This window comes from Serinus canaria, chromosome 9, assembly GCF_022539315.1.
Source record: "Serinus canaria isolate serCan28SL12 chromosome 9, serCan2020, whole genome shotgun sequence".
Lineage (NCBI taxonomy): Eukaryota > Metazoa > Chordata > Aves > Passeriformes > Fringillidae > Serinus > Serinus canaria.
In genome coordinates this window covers 18457406-18476906 of record NC_066323.1, presented here as the reverse complement: position 1 = coordinate 18476906, position 19501 = coordinate 18457406, and the positions used below count along the sequence as shown (strand labels likewise).

At 41.7% G+C, this 19501-nt stretch overlaps 1 protein-coding gene across 6 annotated transcripts; it reads right to left on the bottom strand.

Moving 5' to 3' along the window:
- Window positions 1-919: 919 nt before the first annotated feature.
- On the bottom strand, window positions 920-16521 carry IWS1 (interacts with SUPT6H, CTD assembly factor 1). Of its 6 annotated transcripts, none has more exons than XM_050978002.1 (15): window positions 16359-16382; window positions 15931-16046; window positions 13895-13949; window positions 9537-10248; window positions 8828-9020; window positions 8564-8621; window positions 8166-8266; window positions 7752-7902; window positions 6218-6300; window positions 5810-5939; window positions 5033-5150; window positions 4209-4320; window positions 3954-4010; window positions 3652-3763; window positions 920-1354 (listed from the first exon to the last, which is right to left on the bottom strand). In XM_050978002.1, the coding sequence occupies exons 4-15, from the start codon at window positions 10198-10200 to the stop codon at window positions 1223-1225; spliced, it is 1911 nt and encodes a 636-aa protein (XP_050833959.1). In that variant the 5' UTR covers window positions 10201-10248; window positions 13895-13949; window positions 15931-16046; window positions 16359-16382; the 3' UTR covers window positions 920-1222. The 6 variants fall into 6 exon arrangements, with proteins under 6 accessions (XP_050833959.1, XP_009087487.3, XP_030083091.2 ...); XM_030227230.2 differs by lacking the exon at window positions 13895-13949 and adding an exon at window positions 2937-3094 and having other exon boundaries at window positions 1299-1354; window positions 16359-16521; XM_050978001.1 differs by lacking the exon at window positions 13895-13949 and adding an exon at window positions 2937-3094 and having other exon boundaries at window positions 1299-1348; window positions 16359-16521.
- Window positions 16522-19501: the final 2980 nt, after the last annotated feature.

The following is a 19501-nucleotide window of genomic DNA, read 5'->3' as shown; positions in this document are numbered from 1 at the left end:
GGATGTCCTGGCTTTCAGGAAATTAATTAAAATTAAAAAAAAAAAAAAAAACCCAAACCCTAAGCCCCTGAAGGGCTCAGCATGCTAAAACCACACACCTGAGGTGGTGACTGCATTATACACATACCTGGAGAAAGCAGGAGCAGAACTCTTTAGTGCCCCAGCCAGCACAGGTGTCCACCTCTCTTCAAGCTGGTGTCCCAGCACACAGCTCTATGTTACTGTCAGTCCCTCCACTCTCACAGGGGCATATTCAACATGTGGCCCCTACACAAACTTGCAGTCTCTCCCTGACTGGTGTCATCAATAACTCAGCCAACACCAGGATCCTCAGAGTAACAGACTACTCATTACAAAACTCTGCTCCTGCAGCACAAAGGTGATTTTTCTTAATGAAAAAATGCCAACTGCCAATTACCTGTGTGAGAACAGTCAGTCCTCTTACTGGAGGCAAGCTCAGCAGAGAGCCATTTTCAGAGGTAGAGGCAAAGAAGCCCCAGACTACCCGATATTATTCTACTGTCAGACTGTAGTAGCAGGAACAAAGAAACAGCATTATCCCCCCAACATAAGAATGTTCTCCTCCCCACTGGTAAAAAGAGACTTTTGTGAAGTCACTGGTAAGTCACAGCATGAAGCTTTTAGCTGGAAGCTGCTGGAATTTTTAGGGGTCAATCTGCTGGCTTTCTCCCAAACTTTACATTAGTCTTCATGAAAAGAAAATCCTTTGCATGGAACATGATCAATACTTCTAAATCCAAAGCAACAGATACAGATCTCCAAAGACATAACAACTGATTAATAAAGCAATGAATAAAAAGAAAATGGACAAAGCTGAACAAAAAACTAACCCCTCAGTTTTTTCACATCCCAGGTGCTCTGTGTAAACCTTCATCTGAGCAATGAACAGGCAGTCCCCTCCCAAAAAAAAAAAAATCAGAAGATGTTTTATTTTTTAAAGTGTTGCAATACAACAAATACATGATCTGTACAAAGGAGACAAGAGGGCCAGTTTAAATACAATCAGGAGAAAGGAGTCCCCATATTCACAGTCCTTAGACAACATCTTCTACCAGAACCTGAACCAACAACTTAAGGATTCACTTAAAAAACAAACTAAAAAACCAAACCCACCCCAAACAAGTTAAAAAATGTAAAGGTCTCCAAAGAGTCTGTGGGTGTATTGTCTTACAGCAGAGCTCATGGGGCATTCTGTGAAGGGTCACAATGGCATCTTATTGCCCTCAATGCTGATTTTCACTGCATGGGCCGATCTGCTTTTTTTCCTGATATCTGTGAATTTCCGCATCTGTTTGTCCAGTCGACTCACCCCTTTCTTAGAGGTCCCCTGGAACTTAAAAAATAAAACTAATAATTACCATTGAAAAAAAGCAGAGGCCCCAGAGGTCCAAGCAGGCAAGCGACACATGCGAGGTTGCGCCTGGGCAAGGAGCTGGGGGAGCCACTGGGCCCAGCTGATCTGTCTGTTATCCTCCCAGAAGGGGAAAATACCCCCCAGTATCTGCAGGGCCCAGGTGGAGGCAGTGGCACTCACAGCCATTACAGTGCAGGGTCAAACAGTGCAGGGTCAATCACTGTGTAGCTGGATACCATTTGGAAATATTGTATCTATTGGCTGCAGCTATGTCAGAACCACAGGGCACCAGTGTCACCACTCTGGACTTCTTGCAGGAGTTAGACACAGATACACTGTGACTAAGGCTGACGTATCAATTTCAGGCTGCCATTTATTTTAAAAGTCAGGGATTAGTATTTAGAAGCAAGGGATTACTGAACAAAGGCAGTGTAGGGGGTAGCAAAAAGAAATGCCTAAGATGACTATACAAGCATTGCATTTCATCTCTGTATTTGAACTGCAAATGAAAACCAGGTAGTGTTAACAGTTATTCTGCACAGATTATTCAGTGATGGTGTGCTGAAATGCCACTGAAGACAAACAGCAAGGACCTTCCAAGCCATAGCCAGTGCTCCCCAAAAGGCAATTTTCCTTAACTAGACAACAGAAACAGTAAGTGATGGAAACATGACACTTTTAAGTTTGGGAGAAACAGTGATATCCAAACCATGCTACTTAGTATCTGAAAAACACATCCATTAGAAACTTGTTCCCAGGACTAAGGAAGGTGCTCCTAACATGCTGATGTTAAATAAGGTTTATTCATAAATCTGTTCACTATTCATTGAAATTATACCCAAAATTTCACAGTGATGTTTAAGAAAATATTGTTTTAAAAACAAATAAATATGAAGCTTAATATGAACTCAGCAGTTATCTATGGCTTGTGCTCACCTCTTCCTGTCACTGTTAGCTTGTGGCAGCCCGGCTCACAGGTTTGAAATGCAGACCAGGAATTGTCAAAGCAATTCCCATTGATGCATGTTCTCCTAACCACACTCACAGCAGAGGATTCCTCTCCCCCGGTCTCATTCTGTAGCTCCCATCAACCACCCCTATTGTCTCACATCATCCTACTTCCTTGAACAAGCAGGTGTGAAAAACACCTCCCGTGCCCCAGCCAGAGGTCAGCCACAGACACTGGCATGCAGTGACATGAGCTCCTGTACCAAGGGTTAAGAATTCCTATGTGTCGCTTCAGGTGAATCTGGAAAAGCTAATTGTGTCAGAACAGCATTCAAAACCACAGGTGGTGCAAAGCTGGTTTTGAGCACAGGTATTTTCACTGAACTCCTGTCATTCGGGTACCCTGAAGCTGTGTAGGCAGGAGCCATGGCAGAGGTTATGAGCTAGAGCCTGTTTTCTCCTGTACAAGTTCCCTTGTAGGTCACAGTACAGACACGAGAGAATTAAGGAGAGTTTTCCAGGTTAAAGTTAGGGTGTACACACTCCTGTCCTGCATGTGCAAACTGCCAACAGCTGGAGCACATGCACTGTTCACACCTCCCTCGAGGGATACCTCTCCAACTTGGGAAGGCAGTGGTATGGCTACAGGGGCATCCTGTTGCCTTCAATGCTGAACTTGATGGCCCGATGCACTTTGCTGAGTCGTTTCTGTTCAGCAAACCGTCTCTTGTGCTTTTCCAAGCGACTAATACCTCTCTTAATAGTCCCGGGCTAGAAACAACATCTCAATTAATGGACAGAAGGAGAAAGAACAGCAGACAGCACAGCAATTGTTACTTCTCCCACTTACACATATTCTACCACACATACCCCTTTAAATGAAACTGTATGAGTAGATGGATGAAGACAAAGCAACACAAAGGCCTCCACCAAAGCTGTTCATGTTTACCAAAACCTCAAAGGTTTCCCAAACTGGATTATTAGAACATGATACAAAAGCTGGGAGAGGTATAAAAACATCAGTGCAGTGACACAGGTACTGAACTGCAGCTTTAGCTCAAAATGCTTTAAAGCAAGAGGCCTGAAATCAGAGTCTTACCTGAGAGAGAAATTCTAGAAAAGTTAACTCAAAAATCTCTTTTTGGTCAGAGATGTTTTTCTGTGAAAATATGTGATGAGCTTAGAGCAGCCTACTTATTGGAGAATTTACTGTCCACATTCACTACAAGAAGCCCTTAAAAGAACTACCCTCCTGTCCAGTAACCATGGTGATATGGTGACACAATCCCAGGCTTAGGAACAGTCACCAGGACACTGGCAGTGCTTACCCTGGAGGACTCCATCTCCACGTTCCACTTGGGCCTGACAACGTAGTCTTTGTTGGAGGGCATTGGGACCCTCGCACGGGCACAGAACCCAGGGTCCCCGGGCCTGAGAGCCCTGCAGAAAAAAGGATGTGACTGTTATGGACAAATCTTACCCAGAAAGAAGTAAAGCCACCCAGTGTGGTCTCCTCTGAAACACAAGGTATACCACTGCCTCTAAAACCACTACAGAAATTCCACAGTGGTAGTGCCACCACAAAACTTCACTTAAAAAAAAACCCAAACTATTTATATATCCAACCTACTTTTCTTCTCCTGTTAATACTTTCTCCAGGTCCCTACGGGGAGTCTGACCACCAGAGCTGCAAGAAAAATAAGTATTTATAGGCATCTATATACAGAGAAAGAAATTTTAGAAGACAATAAAGTATGTTAAAAGAGAAGAGAAACCATAACTGATAACCCTTTTACCCTTTTTACTTCCTTTAGTATTTACACACCACTTGGTTTCTCTTGATGGAGCCTTAGAAGAATTTCGTGTTTCTGCCTGCTGTTCATACCTGCTCATTTTCCTTCGATGAGGCATCTGCTCCAAATCTCTCTGTTCTCTCTCTTCTCTGGTCATGCCTTTGTAGTTTGAGGTAAGGCCGAAGATGGGTCGAGACCATTCATCTATTAAAAAAATGATTAGTTAACAAAGACCAGGCTTTTGTTTCTCTTAACCACTCTGGTGATCAAGTACAGCTTTGAAATATGTGACGAGTATTTATGCTTCCATTCAACCAAATAATTTTTGAGCCCTTAGTATTTAATGGAAAACCAACCTTGTGAACAGAAAGCAAGAGCTTTCATCCCCAAAATTTCTTTGTTGCCTGCTCTTCTAGAACATCTCCAATCTCTCAGAAAGAATACTCAGTGTCAGGACCTCCTGCACAACTCAAGAATGCTATTTTAGAAATAGGCAGAAAAGGTCCTAAGAATGTAAGTTTATCATCAGTCTGCAGCCATTCTGGATGGAATGCACTCCACATGGAGTACAGTTGAGTATTAATAATTCAGTCAGCTAAGTTCTCTCTGAAGTCCATGGAATAAATAGCCCTCTGGCAGCACCTTCCTGCCTTTTCAGCGTATACAAAAGATCTGGAGCCAAGAGAGAACGGCAGCAAAACAAACGCCATCCTGTGGTTTAAGACAATTAAACAGGTGCATGCAGAAGCTAATGTAACAGTGCTTGTTAAGAGCTGTACAAAGTTATGAAACACATCAGTGAGGTTCCTACACTGCGGAATCTTTTCTACAGACAACAGTAGTGCATCAGAAACCGATGCAGAAGTTCCATTCATCACCAGCGGAATCTCAGAAAGGCACAGGCAGGTTTACATACTGATCAGCTTCCCAGCCATGTCCTTGTTCGGTCTCGACTCCTTGGGGTGTTTGTACAGGTACATCACAGCCCGTCCAATGCCGCTGTGCTTCAGGGTCTCTTGGCTCACACTGGGCAGCTGCAGAGAAAAGGAAAACCCAGAAAACAGCAATAAATTATGTCCTAACATAAATGGTGTCACTGAACTTTGCAGAAAGACCTTTCACTTAAACCAGCTTGGAAAGTTTAATGTTTTCATTGTCCCACTGGGAATTGTTTAAAGTATCAAACACCTAAATCTAGAAATCTGCCATAACATTCTTGGTTTATACACAAAATTAGGTAGCTTTCTAGAACTTTTTGTTCCAATGCTCCCTAGTTTATATCACCCCAAAACTATGCTACTGCCTTCACATCATTCATTCATAAATAAAAACTTACATGGCAAAGACACTCAAGCAATCAGCTTAGCCACAGACATTGAAAGCCTACACTGAGTGTGAGGGACCTTCCTGTGCACTGCACACTTTAACCAAAAAGGGACTACAAGGGAGGAAAATTCAGGGATGCACAGCAAGTAACTCTTCACTTAAATTTGGATATAAACCTGAAAAAGGCAGGCAGGGTCAAATCATCTGAATTCTTTTACACAAGCACACCTGTTGTGCAGGTTGCTTCCTTGTGTGTTTCACTGCACAGCCCATCTGCAGTTCATTTATCACCTCACATTTCCCTAAAGCACATGACTGTAAAACTGTGGACAAGCTCCATATCAAATGTAAAAAGTCAGGTCCAAACCTCCTGCAGGATCTTTAGAAGCTCCTCTCTTATTTTTAGTGCTGGCAGACTTCGGTCTGGAAGAGGAGAAAGCCACTCTTTGATGGCAGACATAACACCACTATCGATGAAAGTTTCTTTGAGATCCTGCCTAAAAGGTTTAAAGAGAAGCCCAAAAGTCATGTAATATAACAACATCTTAAGATGTAATGTTCCCTCAGGAAAACAGCATATCTGAGTTTCATGTTAATTTAAGAGGGAAAATTATGTACAATTTTATGTTTTTGAAGTCACCTAGCTTCAGCATTTACTTGGAATAAAAACAGTGTTTTACTGCATATTCAGTATAGCTGTAGTGTAACTCTGTGAAATCTTACAAATTCTGACTAATGACCAGGGTTGCAGTTAATTGAAAGAATGACAACTCACTTTTTAAGATGCATAACTACAGTTGGTAGCAAAGTTAATTTCTTTAGTGCTGGTTTCTTTTGCGTATTCAGCTGACGATCCTCCTGTAGAGAGTTGAAGAATTAGCACAAGTTAATCAAAGAAAGAAATCAGCAACTCCCATTCTTTGCAACACTTACAAGAAAAAGACTAGTTTATTAAACTAGAAGTGCAACTTTGGAGTGATTACACTAATTTTTCCCCTGCTCCACAGCTCACCAACAATTATGCAACAATTTCTCTGAAAAAAGGGTCATCACTTTAGTCAGTATTTCCCAATAAAGCATCACATTAGGAGAGTGCTTCTAAATTCACAGGTTTTTTTCACTTCATGACTTAGACTGACTACAGTAACTGGAGATGCTCTATACTGTGCACAGATAACACTTTGTTAGTAAAGCCTCACCTGAAAAACAGAAAAATAGCTAAGCAGAACAATGGGAAGGCAGAACATATATTTTCACCTGTCATTTCAAAATTACTTCTATCCAAGGCCTGACTGTCACTATCTATTCAAAACTTGTCACCCATACAAAAACACCCAACCCAATCAACAGATTTCTGTCCAGCTCTGGTAATTCCTTTCTATTTGTCCTAATTCACTGAAGGCTCTTTCTGTGCAATGTTTGTTTTATTGCAAGGGAAAATATTCTTCTAATGCATCTCTTCCCTCTTCCTGCCCCTGTACTTCAAACTTTGACACCTAATTTGAAATATCTGGCTGTCATCTTGGCTGAGAAAGGCTTTCCTGCCGAGCCCAAGAAGTTTTGGTTGCCTTCCAGATTGCTTTCCACTCTCCCCATCTTTCTGAACTCATTATCCTGATCTTGTTCTCAGGAAGATGTTTTTTTATTGCTATTTGTGAAGCTCCTCTAGTTTCTAAAGTTATGTATATCCCTCAATTGGTTTTAATGTGTTTTGCTGTGCTGTTTGTTAATTTGACTGCTACTCCAACAAAACCGAAGACACCTGACAAAAGGCAAGATCCCCAAAAACCTTCCACAGTAAGATATTAAACATTTCTCCTAGAAAAAGGCAGGCTGTCATGACAGAAGGTCCTATGAATCTGTTATTCTGATATCATTACCACTGCACTGTCATTTAAACAATTTGGAAAAGGACTCTTCTCAGAAACAAATACCAAAGTATGACAAATGCCGGTAACACCATAATGAATTTAAAGCATAGTCCCTTTCTCAGTATTTAACGTACTACTAGGTAACTTATAGAGCACATATATATCCCTTTTTATAGAAGTTAATCTCAGCTGATGGAAGTTTAGCAATTTACCTAATTTTATTTTTAAAAATTAATATTCTATCAAAATTTCAACAGAATGTTTTCATTTAGAATAGCAAAATAACATTTAGATGGTTATACAGACATTAGAAGCTTTCCATAGTGTACAGATTACTCCTGCTGAATACAAGCCAGATTTTTGTATCTTACTAATCACACGATTTTCCCACAGAAGGGAACTGAATTTCAAGGAGTGTTTGGAGCCTGGAAAACTTACCTCAGCAGCTTCATTCATCTTCACAATCATGGCACTGACCACATCATCTGCGTCACTGATGAAAGTGCCCCCATCACGGTTCCGCCTGCGCTTGCCGCTCATGCTCTTCTTCCTCTGCAGCATCATGTCAAAATCCGACATGAAGTCCATGCTGAAACACAACCACAGTGTTAACTGATGGTCCTTGGTAGGAAATAATTTTGTGTTTCTGGAATGTACAAACACTACGTCTCAAGGTCCCTGCGAGATAATTAATTGTCCTCAGTATGCAAAATGCAAAACTAGCAAAGGGTTCCCATGGCTCCCAGACCTTGCTGTAATACCCAACATGTGCACACCTGTAATAACCAGGGTCCATAATGCCCTTACACTAAATGTGGCATTAAGAAAGGAATATGTAACACACTGACTTACTGCTTCCCTCTTTTGATGTTATCATCAGAGTCTGATTCATCTGCTGTCTCCTTCATGTCTCCATCACCTTTCTCTTCCTCCAAATCCTCCTGGTTAAAACCCTGATGAGTACAGATAGTGCAAATCAGTGTATGGATCAGGTCTGAGCATTTACTCAGGTACATGACACTAAAAAAGCTTCAGGTAAGTCTTCAGAGGATCTAGAAAGATGAAGAGTCTTTTTAATTCCCCCTGTGACTACTGTCACACTAACAATTCTCCCAAAAGATGAGCTGTAAATGTTATTTAACCCAAAGAGTACCCCAGTGAATCTGGCAGATACAAAACTGACTCGATACAATATAAACATTCTCTTCAGATCTAGCAAGTCAACAGGAGACATCCACAGTAACACTTACTGTAAATTCCTCCTCTTCCTCATCACCAGATTCTCCAAATATATCTGCAATCAGGTTCCTGTGAAGGTAACAGCAACATTTATCTACTTGGACTCCAACGAGATGTGCCTTTTCTGCAAAATTTTGTCTCCTTCTACTGACCTTTCTCTTCATGCCACCAAAACAAGTGAACAGTAATTCTCTGGTTGGAATTTATCAGTTTTCCATTCACCATCACTCCCCCTGTCTAAAACCCCGAAATAATTCATATTCTTTCCCACTTACTCTTGTTCATTTCCAGATTCACTGTCACTGCCAAACAGATCTTTCCCTTTTTTCTTCCCAGCATTCTCTTTTCCTTCTTCTTCCTCCTCCTCACTATCGGATACAACATTTTTCTTCCTTTTGTCAGATTTCTCTGAAGCAGCGTCACTATCCGATTCTTCAGCATCGGAAAGGATTCGTACCTTTTTTGCAGCTGTCAGCAGAAAGGAGCATTACTACATGTCCCAGTAACAGAGGGGACAACTGTTACTCTCAAATTATTCTCTGACTAGTCTTTCAAACCAGAATTGCCATTTCCTAAAAAGCATATCCATTCTGAAGTGTTCTATTAAATCAGAAAATTGAGCTCCCATACACACATCTATCCACAAAAAAATTGTAATTTCAAATCTATCACCCCCAGTATATGAAAAAAGCGCACAGGAAAAAATTACTAGAGAAACAGCAATGAAGTAAATAAATAACAAACTACCATGTCAACAGAAGCCAGTTAGACCCTTACAGTCTTCTGTTAGGGCTACTTATTACTCAGAAGCGTTAGATACACATTCACACAGCAATGCAGTCAGAACAACAGCCTCTACAAACGCAGTTCTGCTCCAAAACTAAATCTGATTTATGGTTTCTCAACTTAGGATGCTTTATTCACACAAAAGCAATGATTTAGCTTTCACACCACTACCTGTCACAGCACAGTATAGTTTCTTACGTGTTTTTTCACTGTCATCCTCACTATCAGAAAGGATGGCTGTTTTCCTCTTCACTGTCTTTTCTTCCTCTTTTTCATCTTCATCACTGTCTGATATTTTACGTCTCTTAGGAGCTTCGTCTTCACTGTCAGAGCCCTGAAATCCTTTCCTTACATGCTCATTATCTGAATGATGAGAGTCATTCTGCACCTTTTCCTTCCTGTCCTCCCCATCGCTATCTTCAGACTCTATCTGCTTGTGTCTGGACACATCCTCACTCTCCGAGTCGCTGGCTGGCTGCTTCTGAGGCTCTTCACTCTCCGAGTCGCTGGCTGGCTGCTTCTGGAGCTCTTCACTCTCAGAGTCGCTGGCTGGCTGCTTCTGGAGCTCCTCGCTCTCGGAGTCGCTGGCTGGCTGCTTGTGTGATTCCTCATTTTCAAAATCACTGCTGTGATCCCTTGGAGGTTCTCCATTGTCAGAGTCACTCGCTCGATGATTTAAGGCCTCTTCATTTTCAGAGTCACTTAAATGCCGGTTTGGACGGTCCTCAGTATCAGAGTCACTGTCTTTCTCTCCATGAGTTGCTTCATTTTCTGAATCACTCACATTGTTATTTGGGGGCTCCTCATTATCTGAGTCACTTTCTTTTTGCCTTGGGTTATCTTCATTTTCAGAGTCTGTCATATGAGGCTCTCCCACTTGCCCATCATCTTCTCCATCACTGTGTTCATTCTGAAACAGAAAAATAATCTCAGACAACTAAGCAAAAACACCTTAAAAAGTAAAGAAAAAATGGTCTCAATTTTTGCTTGTCCTTTCTCCAATGTGAACACCCAAGGTGCTGCAAACTGAAATAATGTCTATGTAGAAGTAATTACACAATTTGCATCAAATACTTCACATCAAAAAAGGTATTATCCATGGAAGTATGTCCATCCTGCAGCTCCACAGTATTTTGAAAACAGTAACAAAATTCATAGAACACTTAAATAAGCATGTCTAAGAAGGGTCCAGTTGCTCAAGGGTAAAAAGGCTTAGTACTTTTATTTTAACAGGTCAGGCCTTCAAAGTGGTTTAGTTGAAATTCCCAGTAACAAAGCAAGAAAGAGTATCTTGCATTTGTCATTTTATTTTCCTGAAGATCTCAAACAGATGTTTCCTGTGTGAAATACATCTTACTGAAACAGCACATGCATTACGCTCCAAATGAAGCTAGTGCCTGTTGTTCTTTGTCGAGAAAACCTATTTAAGAACAACTCAACCCCAAAAGCCTAGCAAAAAACAAGAATGAAGTTTTAGCCAGACCTTTCAGAGTATTACTGTTAACCAGCTTTGTGTTTCAGATTCAACAATTCTCTCCTCTGTGCTGACAGCTCCCATGCTTATCCAGACACCCAAGATAACCCATGCACAAACACACCCATCTGGCAACTTCAGAACTGAAACAATCCTTTGACTTTTCTACACAGCAAAACAATATTGAGGCACATGCTCCATTCTTAAGAGAACATCTCTGAAGCCACCTTACTAAGTATAATTACTTACAGCATCATCTTTTATCTTTCCAACATCTAAAATCTACTTGGAAAAAAATTCTTAATCGCATTTACCTGAGAATATGAAATTAGACTTGAAAACTCATTCCGTTAATTCAGCTCTCACAGCTACTGTCACCATAATCCTGCTTTCAGCTGAGAACAACAACATCGTACAAGGAACTTCTCTTTCACATACTCAACTCAAAGCCTCAATCAGGCTTTCCTCAGTCATTTTGTCTCAACTATAAACTTGTTCTACTTGCAAACTGAGTATTTATTGTGACAGGAGATGTTTTAAGACCTATATGTCCTGAAGTTTCCAAATCTTTTTTTTCTGCAATTTAATTTCCGTGGATATTTTCTCTAGTCATTCTACTCCCACATTCAGAGCCATAAAAAAATGTAGGTGTAGCTGCCCTACACCTACAAGAAAGAATACTACTGATCTTTAAAATGCATGATGCAGGAAGAATTTAAAATAAAATTAATTTCAATTGCTTTTAGGAACTACTTACTCCTTAATTATTCTAAGTGGCAAAGAGCATTGCTTTTTATGACTTTGGACTTTATATACTTATTCCTTTGGCTAGCACTTGATAAAGATCTTCTAAATTACTGCAGAACGACTAACAAAGTTACTGAACAATGAACAAAAACCCCAGCACCATGAAATTTTAAAACATGCATTCCAAATACTACTTCACTATTTCCATGTTATTTAATGCTAACCACAAACAGCTGCTGTGACAATTTAAGTTGTTTTCTCTCTGCTGCTTGTTCCTGTCTCTACAGCGATACATCTTTTGAATCTTTCGTATCCAAAAATTCTTACTTCTCCTCACAGAAAGAAACCATGTTTCGTTAAAACCTGAATCTGGAATTTTAAAGAAATATTAGGAAGTGACAGAATTGAGGAAGTACTCAACTGCTCTCAGCTTATTAATATTTTATTCCCTTACCAAAAAAATCACTTTGATTGCCCTTCTCCTGCCTAGGAGGATAGGTTCATGTGGGCTAGGTTTATCCCACATAAACCTATCACAGGCATATGTGACAGATCTTCCCTGACTGTATTACTTTAGACTAAAGAAAACTGCAGCTGGAAACAAAACAGAAAGCAGATTCCACAGCAGTTACAGGTAAGGTCATTGAGAAACACTGAAATCAAATTGGTATCTACAGTAACAAAAATTATTTAATCCTTGTTTTTCTACCATTTTATTTTGTGTGGGTTTGCCTGTCTTCTCTCAATGTCAGATAGTGAATGCTGAACAGTACTGGTAATTATGCCAGCAGTAATAAAGGATTTTCCTAAACAAACCCAAGAAAATTAATAAAAATAGTCCTCTTTAAGATATTAGGATCATCACCTTCTCAGCTTCCAGTTTAGGAATTCTTTGGTGAACAAATAAACAAAGTTAAGAACCAACAAAAATCAGCAATGATTCTTCATATTTCTAAGGTGGTAAGTGTGGCTGCAGGTTATATATGCACCTGTTCAGAATTACACACTAAATTTCAAAGAACTTCTTATGCAAAACCTTGGTGAGAAGACACTGTAATTACACTGTAATAAGAGCATTATTACAAGATCGCGAATCTTTAACCTGTTACTGCAAAGTGCCAATCACTGTTGAGAATGAAGATGTTTGGTGAGGGAGAGCAGACACAGAGCAGTCAGACTCAGCCAGCGGTCACAGCAGCTCAGCTGCTGCAGTGGGAGCACCTGAGGTAACACAGGTGTCCCTGCACACTCTGGGCACACGGGCACCACCTCCTCGAGCCCAGTGAGGAGAGCTGAGCCAGGCAGCACCGCTGTGTCAGTGAGGGCAGCGCTGCCCCAGAGCCCCCACCCAGCATCACAAAGCACCTTCTGCAGCACAGCTGAGACCCTGCACAGGGCAGGACCTGCCCACAGCCTGCAGTGCAAGAGGCTGCTGCACACAATTGATGAATCTACATGTTTTGGAATATAATTGATATAAAAAGAGACCAATTTCCCAGTAAAATGACAAAATGCTGCTGGAGTATGCTTGATAGTCTTCACTTTCCCTTTTTTATTTGTTCATCTCTACAAAACTGTTTTCAAAGAAATGAAGTATGTAATTTTTGAGTTTTCTAGTTTTCATTTTCCAAATGATTGACTGAAAGATCAGACATCCTCAAAATGGAGTAGGTCTCAGGTAATTGCTACTGCATTTTTCTCTAATTCCTTTGCTTTCTTTTCTTCCTCCTCTTTATCTATAAACATTTTAATTGAGATGTCCTTGATTTTTATTTAATGAAAGAGTTCTATAACATGAGGCTTTAGTACAGTATAAAATAAGGAATATATCAAAATCAAATTTACAGTGTTACAATTCTACATAAAAATTACAGCTACCAAGCAGTTTATTGAATCAACATGCAGCCACTTTTAAGAGCTACTTCTTCGATAATTTAGTAACTTCAACAAAATTGAACCCATCCACTACAATTTCATGAAAGATGAGTATTAAACTAAGACCTACACAACCATCATGGGCATATCAGCAAATTCCTCTTTTTTTTCAGAAGCGTCACATATTTGTGTTTGTTACCAGTAACAGTCTAACCACAACTTAATTCATGAAACAGCAGCAACTCGGTGGAAGTGTAAAAATGAAGTTATTACAGATTCCCGTATGAGCCTGACTTGGACAAACACTGTAAACATGATTTCAGATTCATTACTGTACTAAAACTAATTCTAATTGTCTAAAGCAGAATCAGTAAGGACATCGAGGAGAACATTTATAGATAAAGTGGGACTGGGGGAAGGAAAGCCAGAAAAGAATTGTGGAAAAGAAAAACCCACATACCTGAGACCTACATAAGTAATTCCTCAGGATTCCCCTTTTCTTTAAAGTTAAAAACCTGAAAGAAAAGTTTGAAATTTTAAAACTTCAGTTCTTTACATATGAGTTCTGAATTAGAGACAAAATAGTAATTAAATAGACTTAACTGATTAGGCTGTCTAAAAAGTTTTTATTACCTTTGAGTAATTTCTCCCACACACTCCTAAAGATGAAGAATATAAGAGGATGAGAGAATATTTATAGTAACTAATATGACAACTGACTGAAAGCTACTCCTTTTAGAGATGGCCACTCCACGTTACTGCCTTTTGAGTGCAAAGAGAACTCAACGTAGGGAAAGAAAAATTAAGACTTCATAGCAAATCAAAAGATTTGGTGAGCTGAATCAAATAAAGCTTGACAACTCTCATTTAGTATTGGTCAAAAAGGTGGCTTAGCTTGGCTCTTTTAATTGTCTTTCTGAAGTATTTTATCTGCAGAGGAATATTCAACCACCATCACAGAACAAAGTCTTTAAAATATAGACACCTCAGCACATGAAGAGGACCAACTGGTACTCTCTGCTCACCTAAATCTGAAGAAGACATGCTGCAGATGTAAACAACAGTCAACAGTCACCTACCTTGCCACAGTAAGTAAAATTAAAATTTCAGAGAAGTATAGAAAAGTAAGAACCATAAATCAATGACACAGAAGAAAAAGATTATTATTATTATTGTAGCAGCAGTATGACTTTTCACGCACTCATCACACTTTTCTTTCATAAAACAGAAGTACTAAATTCCTCCAGACATACAGTTATTCTTCCCAGCCTGAGAAATGTGTTGCTGCCATGGTGAAATTGTAATTGTCAGAGTGGAAGATGCTGCCTCACACCAAATCTATTTCTTCCCTTGGAAATATCAACACCTATCACAAAAAGTAAATTCCAAATGTGCTTTACAATTAAGTTCAAATACATGGGAAGAACTTCCATTTTATAAAAATACAATCTTAATCTACTTTCTAATTCTGAGGGAAGTATGAATTCAATAAAGGCAGGGCAAAAAGAAAAAATAATAAAAAAAAAGGATTGTAAGTTATGCCACAGTGGAGTCAAGCCTTCTCTCACATCAGTCTTTGCTTTGTTGCATTTTAAGCAATTTCTAACACTGAAAACCCAGTCAGAGTAAATCCTGATCTTTACATAAAATACAGTAGAATAGCAGAATAATATGAAATGGCTTTGATGACAGTTTTTATAAGTATCAAAAAGTTCTCTGTAACTTTGTTGGCAGAAGACCTGAATTCACCGGCCAAAATTATTCCTTCCAACTAAGACCTGATGTAGCTCTAATGTGAGTCACAAATAATTCTCAAAAATTAAATCTCAACTTTTCAAACTGTCCTAGAAGTCTAAAGGGAGCCTTCTCTTTTACCAGAATCTCTTCTTAGCCCAGTCAATCCACAAATGAAGTGACTGACCCAGAAACAACCCTGGACCAAAACCTTCCATGCTGAACACTTCTCTAAGGGGGAACCACTTCAGAGGAAAAACAAGTCCTATTTAGGAACCTTAACCTGCTCCACATGCACACCTGCTCCTTTGTGAATGACAAGGTGGAAACCAGCACAAAGCAGACTCAAGAGCCAGTGTCCCCATCTGACATGGAAGCTGGGAGAGCATTTATTCTCTGTCAAGGAAATCACCACCTCCAAAGTGTGTAGTTTTACAACACTGTGCAGAATTTCAGGTACAAATTCCTCATAACTCCAACACTTTATCTCTGTGAAATCGAGGCGAACTGAGTTCAACCTACTCAAGTTCAGAACAGTGTGTGCTACCATAACAAGAAAAAAAATCAAACAAACCCTAGCCAACATACTTGTCAAGAGACTATCCAACGCTTTTTTATGGAAATAAAGTTTTGCCCGATGGAACCCTTAAGAGGAACTAAATAAACACGTACGTCTCGGTTACGAGAGAATGCCACTTTAAATAGCAACAAAAAAGAATTCACAGAAGAGTAAACTTCATCTAGATAAAGCTCCCTTAGTACCTCTGAATGGTGCCCTACACTTCCATTCTCCGATCCAGAATGTTGTTCGTTTCCTTCATCTTCCACATCAGATCCTGAGTCTCGCTCGTCTTGCACTGGAGTAGCTCCTCCATCATCTATTCCGAGATTTAAAAAAGAAAGTAAAACTCAGCGTTTAAAGGAACCGCACGGGAACCGGCGGGCTCCCGCTCTAACGGGGCAGGGAAACGGGGCTGCCCGAACAAACCACCCCAGACACTCCCGGGAGCGCACAAAACCTCCTACACCAAGGTGGCAGCGCCTGCTGCACTGCCCAGACACCGGACTGTTGCAGAAATTAACGCCCTTAATGCTGCCCTCAGGTCGGGCCCCGCCGCTGTCCCCCCGAACCCGCGGGCCCTGCCGTGCCCAACGTCCTCCCCGGAGGGTGCTGCGCGCCCCGCCGCTACCTGACTGCTCCCCGCCGTAGTAGTGGGTGTCCATGCCGCGCCCCGCGGTGGCGGCGGGCGCTGCCCCGGGCGCTTCCTCAGCGCGGGCCCGGCCCGGCCCCGCCGCCTCGCACAGGAACAAGATGGCGCCTCCCCACTCAGCAGCGCCCCCGCCCCGCGCGCACTGCCCGCCGGGTCTCGCGAGACTTCCGGGTCAGCGGCCGCCAGGGGGCGCTGGCCGCTCCGACCGGCCCCGCCCTGTGGGCTCGGGCTCGGCCACAACAAACCCGGGAAGGTTTTGGCCTCTCCTCTTTGCTTCCCTCCCACCCCACACCCCCACCCTTCGAATAACGCTGGATTTGAGCTTGACAGCTGAACCGCTGGGGAAACTGAAGGAGCCTTGGAGGATAAAAGGCTGTTTGTAGCCCCTGGGTGACCACAGCAGTGCTCAGCTGCAGGGCGACCTGGCTGCGATCCTGGCAAAGGCGCTGCCTTGTCTGAGCCCTGCGGGAATTGCCAGGAGACCAAACCAACCCCTGACACTGTAAATGGCTGCTCGGAGCCACAGCCCTGAGCTACACGAGAGATCCCAACACGTCCCTTCTGCCAGACAAAGGGCCATCTGCTGCGATGCTTCCCACAGGGACTAAGGGCAGGAGATCCTGGATGGCGATCTAGAGCAGAAAAGATTTTGCCATGTAAATAATAGGCAAATTTATCTTCTCTTTACAAGCCAAGTCAGCAAGATTAACGTGCATCTCCACAAGAAGGTGGCGAAGCAGAGCAGAGCTCAGGCACACAAGTGGGCTCTGATGCTGCCTCGGAGGGGGCTGGCAATGTTCGTGTTTGCAGCCGGCTGGAAGGGCAGTCACCATGGCCATGGAAGGGAAGGACAGGTTCTCCCAGCAAATTTAGGCCTGGCTGTCCTGGCTGAAGCCCCAGTTCAATCTAGTTCATGTGTGGGTGGTTCCTCCAGATTTAGCCTTCTAGGATTGACTGAAAGTTCACCCTGAGCTCCCGGGGGATGGAGACTTCCGGAGTAAACGTGGGCAGGGCAAAACAATGCTCGTATTTATCAGGGGTTGTTGTGTTCTGTTTCAATAACCCCTATCCCCTGAGTAGTAGCATTACTCATGTATTTGGCATGCACATGATATGCTCGTTGAGGGTTATTAGGGATGGCTACTGTCATTCATGCAGCATTTCACAATGATGAGTCTAATAAATACCTACAGTGCTGGTGACCTGCCCCTCAGTCTGTCATAAAAACACCTTCATTTTCTAGGGAGATACAGGTCAATATCAGACAGACAGAAAACTGCTGCCCACGTCATCTGGTGTATTTCATAACAGTGACTCTTCTAATTCTGCATGCTGCACCCTTGTTCAGAGTCATCAACGTTTAGTAAATTGAGTATTTGGGGCAAAATGAGTCTAATTCTTCTGTGCTAGAGGCACCTTGGAGTGGATGGCAGAGAGGTTAAGCCATTATTAACCAACACTTTCTGTCCAGCAGCCAGCACAGTTTCATGCAGGGAGTTCAGTGTACCAGGCTAAACACAGCTAACTCTCAGGACTGAGGCATTATTCAACATCTTATACAGTGAAACTTAGGCAAAGGTGGCAGTGGAGTCAGATGTTTCTCGGATACAATTCTAAATTCTTAGCAAAATGCAGAAAACCTTTTTTTTTTCCCCTGAAAGCAGCTTCCATAAAACACAGATAATGTCTCTGTTTACAGCTCTACTGCTCTGGTCTTTTCCAGATAGCCACAAAGATCCTAAAGTGAGTTTCAGGACCACACTCTTAATGGTATCATGCCCTTTTTTTCTGTTCCTGTATAATTTTTACTTCTTTTAGGTCTTTGCACTGTGCAGTTTCACTGAGATCTTTTCTGGAAGGAGCAGGCACATGGGGCAGTATGAGATGGGAGGCTCCTGTCATTGCACTTCTCTGACTTCCATAAAGAAATGGAATGACTTTACACAACTGACTAAATAGAAGGCAGGATGACAACTTTACAACACAACAAATAAAGGAATAAGGAAATAACATGGGAGTAGTGTTTCAGAAAATAAGGGACAAAGGAAAACATAAATAGAGGCGAACAAAAAACCCCCCAAAAAATCCCTGTTGAATAATGTGGACCAAGGTACCTGAAAATTGTACCAAGGTGCCTAGAAAACACAGAAATCTATCCCATACTAAAGTTCCAAGAGGATCAGAGTATGATGATAGTCTAGCTTGGAAATCAGTCCTTTATAGATATGTGTCATGTTCTGCAGGGATGGTGAGACACCGTCCTAAGTTCCAGATGCACTGAGGCACCACTGATGAAAGATTAGAGATTCTGTGCATTTACTGAAAGTGGAAGGAGGCACAGAGGTTTCTTCCTAACTGTTACAAATTCCTGTCTTTCTGAAATAAAACCTCCTAACCTACTTGTGACATGCCACATGCATCATACAGGAGAGGGAGCACTGTGTCTGAAACAACCTCACCTCATGGATGCTGAATACTGAGCATCCATTCCAGCCCTTGTGCTGCAGGTAATGTGTGTGTGCACACTAAGGTGCACATGCCTTTCTTTGTTCCTCATGAGCCAGAGCTTGGCAGTAGCAGTCTGTAACATACTCTTGTAATACCACCCTGGCTGCTTTCCAAAAGGAAGGATGGAGTGACAGTCAGACCCTAATGGGATTGCACAGTGGGGGAGAATGACCTGTCTTCTACCAAGCAGCGTAAGCAGCGCCCACTTGGCATGTGTGAAGGTGTGTAATGACACAGATCCCAGAGCCCTGCCAGTCTGCCTCACTGTGCAACTCCATGAACAGGCTGGAATGAAATAAGCCTTTCCCTGAGGAACAGAATGCTCAAGAAAACCATGCGATGCACTTGGAAATCCTTTCACGGTATGTACTTCTTATTTAGTTTGTTTCCTGCACTGCCCCTTTCAGAGTTAACAGACATCAGTGACTTAGAGCTACAAATCTGCTTAGAGGAAGGGAAGGAGGTTAGTGTAGGCAAGATGCAAATTGCTACACCAAATCCACCTCGCTTCAGAAACCTCCGAGAAATATCTAGTTTAACAAAAAATGATGTTTGGTATCCAGGACCTGATGCAGAAGTGACAAGGCCACTTTGACTTTAGGAGAGAAAATATG